Source organism: Phyllostomus discolor, chromosome 2 (assembly GCF_004126475.2).
Source record: "Phyllostomus discolor isolate MPI-MPIP mPhyDis1 chromosome 2, mPhyDis1.pri.v3, whole genome shotgun sequence".
Lineage (NCBI taxonomy): Eukaryota > Metazoa > Chordata > Mammalia > Chiroptera > Phyllostomidae > Phyllostomus > Phyllostomus discolor.
This window is the reverse complement of record NC_040904.2, coordinates 195,345,643-195,362,853: the sequence shown is the minus strand read 5'-3', so window position 1 is coordinate 195,362,853 and position 17,211 is coordinate 195,345,643. Positions and strand designations below refer to the sequence as shown.

Genomic DNA, 17,211 nt, shown 5'->3' with positions numbered 1-17,211 from the left:
GCCAAAGGGGTACCACACCACTCACTGGTTGTGTAGCCTGAGGACCTCAGCTTCTCCAGGCTGTTTCATCTATGAAATAGGGTAATATCATTCCTAATTTAGGGAGTTATTTTAATAAGATAATGTGTTCTAAGCACTAGATTGAGATCCAGGCATACAGAAAGTATTTTTATTATATTTTATTTTGATCTCTGAACTTTTGATTGGCCTCCTGCTCAAGGGTTGCCCCATTTCTGCTGCCTTAACACCTCAGAACTTGGCTGTCATTGACCTCAGACACCACTTTGCCGTCCACAATCCTGCAGGTGGTGGTCTTTTGGATGGATTGGCTGTTGTCCAGGGCATCACCAAGACTGAAGTCCTCCCCTTCTTCCAGCAGGCCACAGTAGGTGGCGATCTCAGCCTCCATTTTGACCTTGATGTTCACCAGGGCCTGGTACTCTTGGGCTTGGCGCTGCCCTTCTGCCCAGGTCTGGGCCAGCTCTGACTCCAAGTGCAGCAGGAGCCCGATGAGCTGTTCCCTCTGCATGGCATAGTGCGGCTCCACCTCCCTCAGGCTGCTCTCCAAACTGGCCTTTCTCACCAAGTTCAGGTCGATCTGGAAGGACTGGACCATACGTCTCAGTTCTGTGAGTATCATCTCAGCAGCTCCCATCTTAGTGATCTGCGATGTGACCGCTGTGGCGCTCTCCTCAATCTGCTGAGACCAGTACTTGTCTAGGTCCTATCAGTTCTCCCAAGCCAGTCAGTCATCATTCTGGGCCCGGATGTCTGCAGTGATCTTGCTGAGGTTCCTGAGATTTGGGGGCATCCAACTCCACTATCAACCCAGAGTTGGCAGTCTGGTTTTGTAGATCCTTTACTTCCTCCTCAGGGTTCTTCATGAAGAGCAGCTCCTCTTTGAGATCCTATACAAAGTGTATTTTATTTTATCTTTAAGACTTTTTATTTATTTTCAGAGAGAATGGGAGGGAGGGAGAAAGAGAGGAATAGAAACATGTATGAGAGAAACATCGATCAATTGCCTCTCACATACACCCCCAACTGGGGACCTGGCCCACAACCCAGGTGTGTGCCCTGACCGGGAATTGAACCTGTGATTTTCCAGTTTGCAGGCCAGCACTCAATCCACTGAGCCACACCAGCCATGGCCAGAGTGCATTTTAAAAACTTGCTAATGCTCTTCTCCCTCCATTTAAGATTTTCTCATTTTCCTCCTTTGGATTTTTCTAAACCTCAGTTGGGGTAACTCAAGGACATGGACTTTGGGTTCCTGACGTCTCGTCTCCATCATACAGCCCACTCAGTAACTGGGAAATCCTGTGATAACAGCAGCGGCTACAGGTTTTCTTAAACTTCCTCAGCCTGTTACTTGACAGGTTCTGGTCATTCCTCCTCTGCCTGCCACATCTCCTTAACCTATTTTTGCCTCTCTTTTCCTGTGATGGAAATTCTAGGGGCAGGTGTACTGAATGTGCAGACACAGTCCACCTGAACTTAAATACCAGAGATTTCCCATTGGAGACAACCCACCTCCATCCACCTCCACAGGCCATGATCACGCTGTGCCTGGACTATTTTAATAGCTCCCTGACCAGTCTTCCTTTCTTCTTAGACTCTCTTCACCTGACTTCCTATGGTTTATCCCACACAGTATGTCAGGGTGAGCAAAACCTCACTCAAGAACCTGCAGGGACCCTGGCCAGGTGGCTCACTTGGCTAGAGCATTGTCCCAATATGCCAAGGTTGCGGGTTCAATCCCCAGTTGGGGTACATATGGGAATCAACCAATGAGTCTGGGTAGGTGAAGCTACAGGTCGATGTTTCTCTCTCTTTCCCTTCCTCTCTCTCTAAAAATCAATCAATGAATAAAAATTCATTAAAAAAAAAACCTTCAGGAGTTTCCCATTGCCCACTAAATGAACTGCCAACACCTTACCCTGCATCCTTTCATCCTCTGTCTTAAATGGTAATTAGTGTTGATTTGTTCTTTGGTTCCCACTAGATAGTAAACTACTTCATAGGAAGACCCAACTCATCATTCAACAAATATTTATTGAGCACTGTTTTGTGCTAAGCGCCATTCTAGATGCCAGGGGTACATCAGAGAACCAACCCCAAATCCCTGCCCACAGGGAGCTTCCATTCTACCTAGGGAGGCAGAGGAGACACAATAAACTATAACGAATAAGTAAATTATATGGTATGTAGAGGATACTTGCTACACGAGTTTTAATTACTTTGGAATTCAATCACGTATCAGCATATAAAAATAGTCAAGTAATTTTTTATTTTTTTATTATTATTATTTTTTAATCATTGTTATTCAGCATGTGGTTGCTTCTCACGTAGCCCCCCCATTAGGGACGTGGCCCGCAACCCAGGCATATGCCCTGACTGGGAATCGAACCTGCGATGCTTTGGTTCGCAGCCCACGCTCAATCCAGTGAGCTACGCCAGCCAGGGCAGTAATTTTTCAAAATCGTGTTCAGTTCTGTTTGGATAGGGCAATGTGCTGAAACTTTGGATTAAGCGATGTTTGGCGCTCCCAGGGTTAGAAGGGCATGGGTCCTGAACTCTAAGGATGAAGCAAGATGGAGCAGGTGATAACCATCAGGCCTCTTCTAGAGCAGCAGGAGCTAAGGGCCTAGTCCAGGACTCTAACCTCCTGCCAGGTGGTGGAAGGCCCAGACTTCAAAGCTGTCTCTAAGGAATCTGGGTCAGTTCTCTGCTTTGGCCACCAGGGGTCATTTTATCCCTGTAAATCACCATCTGGACAGGTGACATAAAGACACACAAAAGGCTTACTCCAAACCGAAATGGAGATACACACAGAACCCTGACGCTGCCGTGTGTGTGCACGCACACGGGCACACACAAAAGCATACAGCATTGAGAGGGACAGGCACGGAAATGCGTACAAGATACATTAATGGCAATAACTCCCTCACTGATGTCAGGGCCTCAAGATGTCAAAGTGCCAACTCTGCAACCCCTCCCTGCTCCCAACTCCTGTAAAGAGGGAACAAAAACAGGCACTCTCCCTCCCGGGAACACACCTGGCCTCCTCCCCTCCCCCTCTTCTCCCGCCTGCCGCCCCAGGAGTGTTACCCCTACCTTCCTCTCTCCTAAGCTCCAAGGGCTCCTTCTTTTGCCTCTGTGATTTGTTTCCTGAGCCCCTTTCTTCTGCCTCTGTGACTTTCTAAATAAACTTTCTCTTATTAAAAAAAAAATAAATAAATAAATAAAGAGGGCCCTGACCGGTGTGACTCAGTTGGTTGGGCATTGTCCCCCAAAGCAAAAGGTCACCAGTGTGATTCCCCGCCAGGGCACCTGCCTGGGTTGCAGTTTTGGTCCCCCTTTGGGGCGTGTACAAGAGGCAACCAGTTGATATTTCTCTCTCACATCAAGGTTTCTCACCTTCTCTTTCTCCCTCCCTTCCCGCCTCTCTAAAAGATTATTTATTTATTTTTAGAGAGGCGGGAAGGGAGGGAGAAAGAGAGGGAGAGAAACATCAATGTGTGGTTGCCTCTTGCACACCCCTAACTGGGGACCTGGCCCACAACCCAGGTATGTGCCCTGACTGGGAATGGAACTGATGGGCGGCCCTTTGGTTCACAGGCCTGCACTCAATCCACTGAGCCACACCAGACAGGGCTATATAAATAAAATCTTAAGGGGGAAAAATAGAGGAAAGAAAGCAGTATATGGCTCATTAAACCAGTCTTCCATTTCCCTTGCCTCCAGCTTGCTAAGACCAGCCACCTATTCCTGTGCTCCCGTGGCACTCTGACTGCCCTGCGAACTCTTCTTTTCCAGCTGTGACACAGTCCCTCTTCCCTCCCAGGAGAAGCTCCACCCCTCCTGAGTGTTTGCATAATTAGTTCCACCCCCACCTTAGGGCTGCTGCTCCAGGAAGCCCAAGGCAGTAGTGTTCCTTTCCTCATGCAGCTCCTGCTGTCCCCCACCCACCCCCCTCAAACCCCAAGCCTTAAGGAATACAATTAGCAATTCATTTGTTGAGCATTGCTCTCCCCCATAAAATACAATGTACACATAATGCCCTAGGAACAAGCTACCCATGAGCTCTAACACTGTATTACTCTAGTTTAGTATATGTATGGTTCTCAAAGTGTGATCTGGGGACCAACTCTTTGAGGAGTCCACGAGGTCAAAACTATTTTCATAATGCAATGGTACCTTGGTACTCGTCGGTAATTCCTTCTGAAACTCAGTGAGAGTGCCGAAACCGACGAGTCCCGAGCAAGTGCTGAGTGCTGAAGCATTTTCGTTTCTCGGCACGATGCGGCGAGTGCAGGGTTTGACGAGTTCTGAAGCCGACGAGGACAGCAGTGGGACTGCACCAGTCATTTGTTCTTTGCACTCCTGTTCTCTCACAAGTACACAGTGGGGTTTTCCAGAGGCTTCATGAAGTGTGATGATATCATTGCGCTCACAGCTAATGAAATGTGTGCTTATGAATTTGCTGTAAAAGCTTCATTTTAATTTCTAATATGGTGAGTATCTGATTTCTAATGTGGTAAAGTATAAGCAAAAGCTCTTTGGAATCCTCAGTTTTTAAGAGTTTAAAAGGGTCTGAGACCAAAAAGTTTGAGGACTGCCACGTTAGTACAAGCAATTGTTTCCTTATTGCAGATGAAGCAGGGGTGGGGAGGGGAGACTTAGGACCTAGACTGGAGGAGGTCTTAGAAGGAGGGTAACATTTAAGGATAAGACTTAAAAAGGGGAAGAGAGACGAACATTTTTGGAGGAAAAAAAACCTTCTCACTGTTTTGTCCTGTCCCCAACCACCCCATGCTGGGGGTCAGGTCTAATTTGTTACAATTCTCTAAACAAAAAGGAGACCAGTTCTGTCCACATGCAGTACACTCTCGTATTATGGCCTCCGTGCCAGGCAGGGGAAGCAGAGGTGGAAATGAAATGTGGATGGCATCTATGGCCATAAAACAGCTGTGGTCAGTCTAAATCCAGGACACCCACTTTCTGCTCCATCCACCAGCTCTTGGCAGTGTTTCAAGTCCCGCCAGGGGCACTTCACCCAGTCATCTGCCTCTGTCTGTGTTGGCAGGCTCACAGCATCACTTCCTAGGGATTGGAAAAGAGGTCTTTCCTATGCTCACCATCACCACCAACTTAAAGACACTTCCACCAGCACTTTTCCTTCTTTGTGCCCCATTGTTCCCACACTTTTCTCCTGCATTTATGAGCTGAAGTTGCTATGCAGAAATCCAAGTGTCTGATCCACCTCCCTCATGTATGTACCCTGCAAGTATGTGCACCCTGCAAGTCTTCCGAGTGTGAGACGCGCGAGGGGATGGAGATGGATGTGGCCGCGCTGGGGCCCTTTGTGTGTTCAGAGGACAGAATCCTCAGCGCACTGGGTGAAGGGCGTCCTGGGATTGGAATGCTGGAGCAGTCCTTGGCTGGCGGCAGCAGGCCTCGTGGTGTTGGGAGCCTCAGAGGGTCGTAGGGTAGGCGTCCCTCCAATTCCGTTGGTGGCTGAGGTGCTGGGCCGGAAAGGAGTGCCTAGGCTTCGCAGGGTGTTGCGGAAACCCTCGGCACTGAAGTAGTACACCAACGGGTCCAGAACACAGTTGGCGCCAGCCAGAAGCACCATCACCATCAGCACGCCGCGCACCTTCTCACGGGCTGCCTGACTCCCCGCAACCAGGTCGCTGCGCAGCAGCCCATAGACGGCCAGCGTGGTGTTGTAGGGCACGAAGCACAGCAGGAAGATGACCAGGTTGGCCAGCAGGAGGTGCACGGTCTTCCGCCGCCGCAGGCTCTGTGTGGCGTCGGGCCTAGCCAAGGTCCAAAAGACCCTACTGGATGAATAGATCACGGCCACCAGAGGCAGCAGGAAGCCCAGTGCCTCGGCCAGCAGCACAAGCGGTAGCAGCCCCCCCTTCCACAGCTTTTCACTGAAGCTCTCAAAGCACAGGCGCACATGCTGGCCTTTGGAGCTGCAGGGCGAAGGCTTGTGCACGAGCACAGTGGGCACTGCGAACACCAGGATGAGTACCCACACGCCCAGACACAGTAGGCGCGCCACGCGGGGCCGCCGCAGGTGGCGCAGCCGCAGCGGGTGCACGACAGCGGCGTAGCGGTCAATGTTGATGAGGGTCAGGAAGATACAGCTGCCATACATGTTCATCTGGAAGATGGCGCCTGCAATCTGGCACAAGAGGTCCGGGAAGGGCCAATGGTGCAGTGCATAGTAGGAGAGGCGCACTGGCAATGATAGGGTGAAGAGCAGGTCACTGGCCGCCAGGTTGCACATGTACACGCTCACCACTGAGTGGACGCGCAGAGCGCGCAAGAAGACCCAGAGGGCCAGCGCGTTGAGCGGGAGCCCTGTGGCCAGAACTAGGCTGTAGACCACCATGTGCAGGCGGTGGGTGTTCCGGTAGTCAGGGCACGGGCTGGGCTCAGAGCTGTTGGTGGAAGTGTTGGCGAAGGAGTTGACCAACATCGTGCCTAAGTGTGCCGAGGAGCTAGGCTCGGGGCATCATGGAGCACATCAGGGTCCTGGCATCACATTTATCTCCAGAACAGGGGCCCTGGAGGCTGCACAGAGACAGTCCCAAAATGAGCAGAGGCAAGGCATGAGAATGTGAGCTACGGCTGCAGGGCAGATGGCTGCCAGGGGGGTGGATGCCTTTGGTCAGAGCTTCATCATCTGCAGACCTGGAATAGGAAGGTAAGCCCAAAGTCAAAGTTATGCAAGGGCAAGGCCTAAGACACAGATGCTTATCTAGCCAAACCTGCTGGCCTCTTGAGTCTTTTCTCAGTCTCAAGTCTTTCCCCTACCTTTCATTTGGCCAGAGTAGCTTTCTGCAGCAAGGCTGGAGAGCACAGTGCCAGACTGCTTGGGTTTAAATCCTGGCTTTGCCGATTTGCCTAGGTTTTGTCCACAGAAGAGTGACTTATCTCTCTGAACTTCACTTTCCTTATTGGGGGGAGGGGTGGAAAAAGAAGGGGGTTCCTTCACGAGGTTTTTAGGTTAAATGACTTGATATACAGAAAGTGTTTGGGCTTTCACGGGTCTGTTCACAGCAATGAACAAAACAAAGGCCTTGCCGCCACCTACTTTCATTCCACTGGAGGGTGACAGGAAATAAAGTACAAGTAAGAAGATATTACGTCAGGTAGTGACAAGGGCGATACAGCACCTCCCCTGGAACAGGCACTCTGCTGGCTCCCCATTACCTAAGAATGAAGTTCAGGCTTCAATGACAGTACAACATCCCAGCCTTGCTCATCACATCCACTGTTGCTCCTGTGGGAGCCGGGTTTGTACTCCAAGTGCCCTGAGTTCACCTTGCTTGTTTGACCTCTACGTTTCCACAGCTGTAACGTGGGGATGATAATGTAACAGGGCTCTCCTGGGCTGATCAAACAAGCAGCAGAGTTCTACCAGGGTGAACAACCTGTGGGTGGAGCTACTAGGGAACTTCCCAGATGGGGTTCTGTGATAGAAGGGAGATGGTGGTTTGGTGGTGAAGGTTCCAAGGGGACCTTAAGCCAAGAGAGCAAGGCCGTGAGGTGAGAAAGTGCCAGGGGCGCTGATGAGGCTTCTGGAGAGAGCTGGCTGCCGCAGCTGCAGTCCTCGGGCAGCAGCTGGCAGACAGGGAGAGGGAATGGCTGAGAGGTAGAGGAGCCAGATGACAGGACATGGTCTTAGGATCCCACCTTCTTTAATGCCACGAGGCTACAGGAGCTACCCAGGTGCCATTTATTTTGTGCATATGTGGTGAAATATACCTAACTTAATATTTACCATGGTAACCATCTTGAAATGTACTGTGGCATTGAGTACATTCACAATGTTGTGTAGCTGCCACCACTATTTCCAGAACTTTTTTCACCACCCTAAACAACAGCTTCATACCCGTGAAACAGTAACTGCATTCTACCCCCACCCCCGCCCGCCAGCCATTGGTAACCTCTATTCTACTTTCTGTCTCCATGAATTTACCCATTCCATATGCCTCATATGGGTGGAGTCATGTAGTATCTGTCCCTTTGTATCTGGCCGATTTCCCTTAGCATAAGCTTTCAAAGTCCATCCATGGCATAGCATGTATCAAATGGCAGTCATTTTTTTTTATGGCTGAAGAACATATACTCGTATATCACGTTTTGTTTATCCATTCCTCTGTCATTGGTTGCTTGGGTTTTTCTACCTGTTTGCTGTTGTGACACCCACGCCACCTCAGGGAGCAAAGTTGTCCAGAGACCCCGAGCAATTTTCCTAAGACACCGGACTTCTTCCATTCAAAAGAAACTGCTTGAATTCTTACATGGAACCAAGTGGTAAGCCTGGCTGTAACAAGTTTTCTTGTGGGTTTTTTGTTCATTTGTTCTCCCTTCTACCATGGCTATCAGCAGTTTAAGACTTGTAAGAGGTAGGACAGTTAAAGGGGACAAAGAAACACTTACTCTGCAAAATACCAAATTCAGCAGTGAAAGGAACACTAAGTGGAGTTTAACCATGCTGAAAAGCAAATAAAACCAGGCTTTTTTTCCTGGTTTTTGGTCTCACTTCCCATGCTCCTTTGCTCCAATTACATCAAAATAATAATTTTGCACATACCTTATGTTCTCAGGACTCTGCCTTTGCACCTGCTGTTTCCTCAAATTGGAAAGAACTTCTTCTCGTTCTCCAGCTGGCAAACTCAGTCACCTCTTAGGACTATGTGAAGCCTTCTCTGACTCCCTCCCTCCCTACAGCGCAGATGTGGTCCCCTCACTGGCGCTCCTACTTGGTGCGAAGGTTTATCATAGCTGTTCCCACCTGTATTGTAATGAGCTGTTTTTCGTCTGCACCTCCCACTAGACTGTGGGAGAGGCTGTGGACTGTGACTTATTCATCTTTGTATCACCAGCATCTACGTCAGTGGCAATAAATGTTGAGTGAAATAGCTATTATTTACTGATCGTTCGCCATATTGCAGGGTATTTTATATGCATAATCTTTAATCCTCCCAATGCCCTTTGAGGTCAGTGTTTATGCTCATTTTTACAGGAGAGAAGACTACTCAAGAGCTCGGTCAGGGAGGAGTGAAGTCAGGATTCAAACCCAGGACCTCCTGGCTCTAACGTCTGAGCTGTCTGGTGCTACTTCCAGTAAGAGCGATGGCTGGAGATGAGGACGGACACTGCACAGAGCCCCTGGTCTTTTATAGGTACTTGTATGAAACCCGTGCTAACAGGTAAATCATTTTACTTCCTCATTTGTCTAATTGAAACATATGCTTTTTAATAATTCACTTCTTCCTCCCACTTCAGACACCGGCAACACGGGCTCATCTCTCTCCCACACACACAACTACGCCCCTCCTCAGAAGTGCCGCTTACCTCAACTACGTAAGCACTTAGCTTGCTGCCTCACACTCCTCAGGTTGTTTTATGTCTATTTGTTCCATTTCCCCGACTAGGTGGGAGGATCCTGGGGTGGGGACCACACCTTTCACTGCTTTCCTTCCCAAGCTCACGCACACTTCAGTCTCTCTGTGTAGCAGGCCCTGTGGTATTCACCAGCTGCCAGGCAGGATATCTGCCCCCTCCCCTTGTTTATCCAGTCTGTAATTCTGCTGTAACATCTCGTATCAATCTAGTCAGCTAACCACACTTCGTTTTGTGTTTTTTTTTTTTTACAACTCACCACTTCTTCTTTGCTTGCTTGCTTGCTTTTTTTAATTTTAATGCATTCACTGGTTGCTTCTTATACGTACCCTGACTGGAGATCGAACCCACAACCTTGGCGTAGCAGGTGGTGGGTTCGCAGGTTGTGGGCAGGGTGCTTTTCAATATTTTGTAGAACAGGTAATTTTTTTACCTATTTATTTTATGCTTCAAAGATTGAAATATGCATTAGTTACATATTGCTGCATAAAAATACCTCACAGTTTAGCAGCTTAAAACAATAAGCATCTCCACAGTTTCCGAGTGGCAGGAATCTGGGAATGACTCTGCTGGGTTGCAGTCTCGTGTGGCTGCAGTCACCTGAGGCTTGCACGAGAGCTGGGGGGTCTGCTCCCCACAACGCGTGTCTGTCAGCAGGAGGCCTCCTTCCCCTGCCCTCTGTGCGCCTCCACAGGGCTTCTCACCATAAGTCCATCGCCTTCCCCCCAGGGCAAGTGATACTGGAAAACAACAACTAACCACTTCTTATCACATTTCTGACTATCTCATCCATATGCATAACTCACTTAGTAAAAGATCATGTACCTTAAAAAGGCCTATTTGGAAACAGCCTGCATTAAAATTTCATGAACAGCTCACACTATAATTACAGCAACACTTTATCTTTCTTAACTATTACTTGGAAAATCAATACACATTACAACTAGGGGGCACATACTAGACATTGAATGAATGAGTGAACAATTATTTTCTAAGAATTTCAAGTCTTTCAGTTGACCAAGTTACAATGTTAAACAGACCAAAATGTATTACATGAGCTGTTACTTGAAGGTAAAGTTAGGAATCTTTTCAAAAAGCAGATGGCAATGCTCTCATTCCAAAAGAAAGTCCTTGGGTTTCTTTATAGTGGCACCTATTTGTCAAAGAGTCATCCCTTTCTGACAGCCTTACACAGAGCAGCCCAAGCTGAGCACTGGGAGCTGCCAGGCCCCTGCCCCCGTCCCCACCCCATCCGCTGTTCCCTGTGGCTCCCGTCAGTGGAGCCAAATAGGCAGAGTGCCAGGCCAGATGGCAAGATGGAAAAAGCTGCCAGAAAGGAGGCAAACAGGAAATGGAAGGAGGGTTCTAGGTGTTGGGAAGGGGCAGCCTGGCCTCTGCCCAGCCCTGCCTTGAGGGAGAGGTCAGGTTGTGGAGGAAATGTAGGAAGTAAAGAAACAGCAGCCGCCCCAGGAAAGAATGGACACTGGGGTTTCACGTTACCAGGGAGAAGGAAGGACATGACACGGAGGCCTGCATAGGCTCAGTCACCTCGATGCACAGGGGTGGTAACGGAAGCATGCCGACTCCACACATGTGGCCATGCAGGGACACACAGAGGTAGAGGAAGGTACCCTATGAGATGTGCACACCAGATCCCTAATAACCTGTCAATCAATGTTGCTGCACACCCTGTAATACACAAGTATGCATGGAGGCATGGACTACTGGCCCCAGGAGGAAGGGCAGACGCAGCCCTGAGGGCAAAGAAAGCACCAAGCACACAGAGGCACCAGGGGCTGCACCATCCCACATCACCTGCCCACCACACCGCTCACACCAGAGTGCATGCAGCCACTTTCCTCCTCCCTGCATCCCTGTGCTTCACCCTCCGGGCCTAAGTTCCTTACGTCCCTAGAGCCTCTCAGACCTGTCCCATTGCCCTCTGAGCTGGGCTGGGCGCTGTTCTTGGCTGCAGGGACAAGACAATCTTTTACCACAGGCAGGAAGTGAGAGTGAGAGAGTAAAAGTGGGCAGGAAGCTAGCTCATGAGCACTCTCTCGCTTTGCTCTGTACAACCTGCCAGCAGTGCCCACCCTTCTGGCATCTGACCGACAGTACAGATGGGAGCTGGAGACAAAGAAATGGGTGATTTGGGGCAACAGCGGGGGCAGGAAGGGGAGAGAAATACCCCCTCTTTGTCCATCTTTTCCTTTGGCCACCCTCTCCTAGAACTCCTCCTCTTTCCCCTCCACGCAGTCCTCAAATGCCTTGCTCTCTCCCCTCACCTCCTCTTTTTAGTAATTCCCATCTTTCAGAAGTTTGAAAAAAAGGAAATCTCAGATATCCCCATCCTCCCTGCCCCAGGAGATCGGCTCTAGAATGATCGCAACTTTTAATTTAATTTTATTTTATTATTTTATTTTGTTTTATAAATTACTTTATTGTTGTTCAACAACCTCATTTTAGATTCTGGAGTCCCCACCAGGCCGAGGGCTGAGCCCACTTCCTCTGCGGCTGCGCCCACCGACCCGCCAGTAGGGCGCACCCTGGACGCACAGGAGGCCTAATGATAAAGGCCCCCTGATATCCATATATTCAGACTCTCCAAACAGATTCGAACTGTGCTGAGCCTCTGGCAGAAACTTAACACAGTGTGAAGGCTTTGTGCAAGGCTCTGCCCCACAGCTGTTCTGGGGGATATACACGAATCCTGCTCATCAGCTCGTGCTGGGGCTGAGGCTGAGGGGTCTGTGGTGGTGTGGAGACAGCATGAGGCCACCCAAGCGAGCAGAAGGCCTCGTCCTGCTCGAGGGACCGTGTTCTTTCCAAAGAGAGGTAGCTCTGTGGTGCAAGCCCCCGGAGGTCATCCCAGGTCGTACGGGCCTGCTCTGCTTGCTCCAGCCAAAATTCCTCCTCCAGTCCCCACCCTCTACCTGAGCTTGTCTCCCGCTGCCTTTCCCACATCACCTGCAGCCATGTCTTCTCCCACCCTAGGTAGTCTGATCTCATCTCTCCCATTTATTTTTTTCCTGGGAAAAGGCAGAAAGCAAAGGTGGCCTGCAGCTCAATAATTAGTCTCCCCAGTGTGGCGATGACACCTCCCCATCTGCACATTTCCCTTCACCCTGCATGTACGAGCTGGAAAAACAGGAAATAAAATTCCCATCCAGAGAACTCACTCAGACAGAGCTGTCCTGGCCCTGTGCTCGGGGAGGACTGCATGCCTCTTACCTTGCTGAGGGGTCCGGCTGAGGCCTGCCTTGGAGAGTTTCCTGCAGCCTTTTGACCTCGTTGGCCTCACCCTGAACCCTGACAGCACTGTGTGTCAGCTTCTATCGCCGGCTTCTGCCCTCACCCTTTCGCTGTCTCCCTCCCCGTGGGCCTGGGCACACAAGGCTTCCATTTTGAAGCACATGCTGGGGCAGGAAGGTGGGGAGGGCTGCCGGCGTTAGGCGCAGACAGAGCTGGACTCCAGTGTCTCTGAGTGGCCCAGAAGGGAGGCTTGAGGGCATAAATTTCTGTTTCCCCTACCTCCATCTCCCCTTAGGGCTACAATTTCAGCTGGAGGTACAATCAGGTAGGAGATCCCCTGCTTTCAGGGAAGCCCCCATCAACATAAGTGATAGGGAGCCGCCCTCACTGGTGTGATGCAAAAGTACCACAAGGCCTTGCCCGTCCTCAGATATCCCCCGCTGTGCTCAATATCTGACATGTCATCCCCCTCTTGCCACCCAGGAGCCACATTCTACCAGAGCCACGGGGACGTTAGAAATCACCTTGTCTAAGTCGGATCCTCTTATGTAGATGGACGCACTAGGTTAGGTCAGCGTTTCTCAAAGACCACATCAAAGTACCCCTTCGTTAGCCGGGAAGAACACACATAAGCGCACATTTGTGCCAGTGAGCCGTTCACGGTGTTTCATCAGACACGTTCAATGTCGTCTGGCAGAGGGCCTGGCCCTGGGGGGCGAGTGGCTATGGGGGGTTAAGCGTTCACTGAGAGTAAGGAAAGGTTGGAAATCATCCCCAGGGGACCCTCCATGGTGGCCTTGGGAAGCCCAGGGCTCAGCATGACAGTGGGGCTTAAAGAATGAAGGGGAGCACACGGCCTCCCGAGGCACCCCAGTGTGGGGCTTCAAGCTTCAGAGAGAGGGGCATTCCCAGGTGTGACCTCTGTCTGGTCAAGTCCTTCTGCCTGGGGCAGCCCTTGTAGCTTTCACACTATTCACAGACATTTTCCAGGGCCCATGGCCCACCCTCACCTCCATCCCCCACCATGTCCCTTATTTCCAAAAGAGGGGTACTGCCCCGCGTGCCCCCATACCTGTGTCCCTGTTGAGCTCTGCCGCTGCCCCAAGCTGGCTGCTGCTGCCTGTTCTGGGCTGGGCTGGAAGGACCTGCTCCTGGGGCGGGTGGGGACACACCCACCTGGGCAGATCTCAGCAGATTCCAGTTCCGTGCACTCGCCCAACCCCACAAGCGCAGGGAGAAAGAGGAGGAAGTGGTTGCCCTCAGCGGTCTTCACAGACTAGCCAGAGAAGAAACCCGGGCTGATAATGGCACTGACTCCAGCCCCAACTCTGGCCCCGCTAATGATTCCCCCCACCCACTGCTCACACACTCCCCACAGTTTCCGGGAACCTTAACCGGCACACCCACCCACTAAAGTGATGACTAACCCACCGGCCTCACCATTTTCTTACGAGTTCCCCCTGGATGTCTCTCTTTTAGATCCCTCAGGTGATTTTGCTCTTGCCACTCCTCGCTTTACACCTCACCCTGCCGAGCACCCCGCTGCATGCCAGGGCTGCTGCTGGGCCCACTCTCACTGCAGAGCGTGCACAGCCCCCCGCCGCTCCCAATCACAGCAGTTACCTCCTTGCTTCTGTCTCTTCCCTAGGCTGTGAGCTGGCGGGGGGGTGGGGGGGGGTGGGGGGGTCAGGGGCACTGGGCTCACAGAGAGCTCAGATGACAGCCCTGCTTTTCTACAACCTTGGACCAAGCCCCTCATCTTCTGTATCAACTTGTGGTGCTTACTCAATACACAAAAGCAAGTGTTTGAGTGATAAGTGAAAAAAGATAGTGTGGTTAAAGGAGTTTGAAACCTGTTAGCTGAGACAGATTTCTCTATTACAGCGCTTCTCAGGGCCTTGAACATTTCCGTAAGAAATGGACTGGCCGTGCGCTGATGACTAAAGCGGGGTGAAGGGTGGTGCATGGAGTTGCATCACAGTTCTATTTTTGTGCATGCTTTAATTTTTCCATAAGTTTTTTTTTTAATGTTGTTGATCACCATGAACCTATATATATAGAGAGAGAGAGACTGTACAGCTTCTCAAACATATGTGTCCCTGGAATACGCTCTGGGAGACCCCAGGTTATTAAAGGCCAATACTGAAGTCATATCTCAATGTATGTTGACAAGACACAATCACCTCAACGTTCAGGCCATGTGCCCTTAACTGGATGTCAAATCAAGGGTTTCCCGAGCTCCAGGCCCCAGCTCTTTCCATCTCCTTGATAAAGGGCAAGTCCTGCCCTCTTTCCAGGGATTGTTGCCCCGGGCATGACCTCACTGTCCAGAGGGACAATCCTACACTCACAGGTGAGCTCCTGGGGCCCGGGGCTTCAGAGATGAAGACACATACACCCTCCTGGCCTACAGGACCCCCAGCCCCAGCTGAGGCCTTCTTCAATCCAACTCCCTGATCCCTGAACTCTTAGGGTTTCTTCTCCCAGCAGATGGCTGCTTGCCTGATAATTTCATTCCCATGAAATCATCTCACCTGCAGAAGGATCCATAAGCCCTGGGGTGAGGGAGGGGTGGAGGGTTGATTCCCATGGGGCACTGTGGCAGTGCTGAGGATGGGATCATAACAAAAATGGGCCACACGGGTTGAAAATAAACACTTTATACAAAGACATCCTTTACAGCGGGTGGAGTTTCCATCGCAGACCTCTGTGGGACTGCTGACCCAACCCAAGGAAACCGTGAGTGGGGACCAGTTAAGAGACCCAAAAGGGGCAGCCTGGAGGCAAACTGATGACAAATGGGGTATAAAAGTAATGGAAAATGTGGAAGGGTCAGGTGGGGGGGAGACAGGACGAACTCCAGCTCATCCGGCGTGGCCGAGAGTCAAGGTGCTAAACTCCTGGCTCCATCGAAGCACCAGCTCCTCGCTTTTGGCTGGGGACAAGAGGCTGTAACTCTCGTTCTGCAGACATCTCATGCGGGACACCTACACCGGGATGGGGCACACAGTCCGAGTTACAGAGCAAGGAGCCAGAGGTGTGGCGGTAGGGAGGGAGGTGTCAGAAGTCCCGTGAGAACCAGAAACTGGAGGGCATGGGCACAGGGCAGTAGAGGGAAGAAGGAAACATGTGGGTTTTTCAAGCTGCAAGAGACACCAAGTAGCCCAGCCCCCTCCTTTCGGAAGTCAAGGGGCTGAGCCTGGGGGAGGAAGTGACTTATCCCAGACTTCTCGGTGAGTAAGAGCAGGGAGGCAACACCGCAGCCTCAACCTCTAGTTCCCAACCCAGCTGGGGTTCTTCCTGTGGTGCCCTGGGGCCCTCACCTCTCATCTGCAGCATCCCTGCCCGCAGCCCCCTTTGGTCGGGTGGGGGGGGTGGGGGGCTTGCTTACTCCAAAGCGGGGAGAGGGAGGGCTCGGATGGAGGCCTCTGCCCTGAGAGGCAAACAGGAAACTGCTCTCCACATCCCTGCTGTTTGAAGCAGGGGAGGTTGTGTGGCCCAGAAAAGACACCCAACCAAGGTGACTGATTGAGGGGCTGATGGGAAGAGGAGGGGCGCGGGGAGGGGCTCACCTTCTTTTCCCGGTTTCTCATCAGACACTGTTGGCTTTTGAAGGCACAGTAGTTCGGGTATTGCACATAGTCTGTGTCACAAATCTAAACCAGGAGCCAGGGATGGGCAGGCAGGGAGATATTAGTGACCAAGGTGGCAGAACCAGGGGCAGGGGTGTGGCCCTTGAGAACCAGACCTCTTACAGCTGGGTACCCCCCCACCAAGGAAAAAGCCTTTGTCCCCTCTGCCTTTCCCATCCCACCCTCAGTCAGGAAGAAGCAAGGAGCCAGAGAGTAGGAAATGGCTGTGCTGCTATTCAGCTTGCTGGAGAAGTGGCTGAGAAATGGGGAAAGGGGCAGGGGGGCACTAAGGGTGCAGAACTGGGCCTTCACGCCCTGTTCTACCTCAGGGAGCCTTCTAGTGATAGGTAAGTGAGAGGGAGGGTAGAACAATCTCTAATGTGTGACCTTGGGTGAATCACTTCCCTCGGTGGAACTTGCCTCCCGTCTATAAATTCAGGGGAGCAGCAGAGGTGATTTCTGAGACCCCTTCCAGATCTAGGGACCCAGAGATAAGATCTGGGCAGGGGCCCCTCCACTCAGTGACCAGCCCTTTCTTAGCTCCCCTACTTTTCCGTGTCTTGATTTTCCCTGTTAAACCACAGACAGGAGGGGACTGGCGCTCAGGTACAACAGGTGGTTCCACAGAGGAGGTGACTTTGGGGAGCGGGGTGACAATGGTGCCACTGAGCAGGGAAAGCACTGGAAGAGTTAGGGAAGGAAAATGTCAGACTGAGGTAGGGTAGTACTGGATGCGGGGGCGAGGGGCGGCCTCGCAGGAATCACTGAGTCATTTGTTGTAGGGATGAGTATAACTTTGGCCTACAATGAGAAGTGACTTGACCAGTCTACAGCCATACCACCCTGAGCGCACCTGGCCTCCTCTGAGAAGTGACCTGGCCAAAGCCCCTTGGCAATA

The 17,211-nt window shown here is 51.1% G+C and overlaps 2 protein-coding genes and 1 pseudogene across 5 annotated transcripts in view; all 3 read right to left on the bottom strand.

Annotated features, from left to right (window-relative positions):
• Positions 1 to 166: 166 nt before the first annotated feature.
• On the bottom strand, positions 167 to 4,395 carry LOC114513909 (annotated as a pseudogene).
• The window catches only part of LPAR5 (lysophosphatidic acid receptor 5), a 16,575-nt gene continuing 3,093 nt past the window's right edge, over positions 3,730 to 17,211 (bottom strand). The window contains exons 1-2 of one of the 4 annotated variants that reach the window (XM_036017345.1): positions 13,754 to 14,257; positions 3,730 to 6,708 (exon numbers count right to left, since the gene is read on the bottom strand). In XM_036017345.1, coding sequence (XP_035873238.1) covers positions 5,375 to 6,493 — 1,119 coding nt within the window. In that variant the 5' untranslated portion in view covers positions 6,494 to 6,708; positions 13,754 to 14,257 and the 3' untranslated portion in view covers positions 3,730 to 5,374. Of the gene's footprint in view, positions 6,709 to 6,831; positions 7,903 to 9,381; positions 9,656 to 13,753; positions 14,258 to 17,211 lie in introns of those variants that run through there. The other 3 variants (XM_036017346.1, XM_036017349.1, XM_036017348.1) reach the window with 3 other exon arrangements.
• LOC114513248 (acrosin binding protein) overlaps positions 15,329 to 17,211 on the bottom strand; it is an 8,204-nt gene continuing 6,321 nt past the window's right edge. Inside the window, exons 9-10 of the mRNA XM_028532483.2 lie at positions 16,254 to 16,337; positions 15,329 to 15,668 (exon numbers count right to left, since the gene is read on the bottom strand). Coding sequence (XP_028388284.1) covers positions 15,546 to 15,668; positions 16,254 to 16,337 — 207 coding nt within the window. The 3' untranslated portion in view covers positions 15,329 to 15,545. The remainder of the gene's footprint in view (positions 15,669 to 16,253; positions 16,338 to 17,211) is intronic.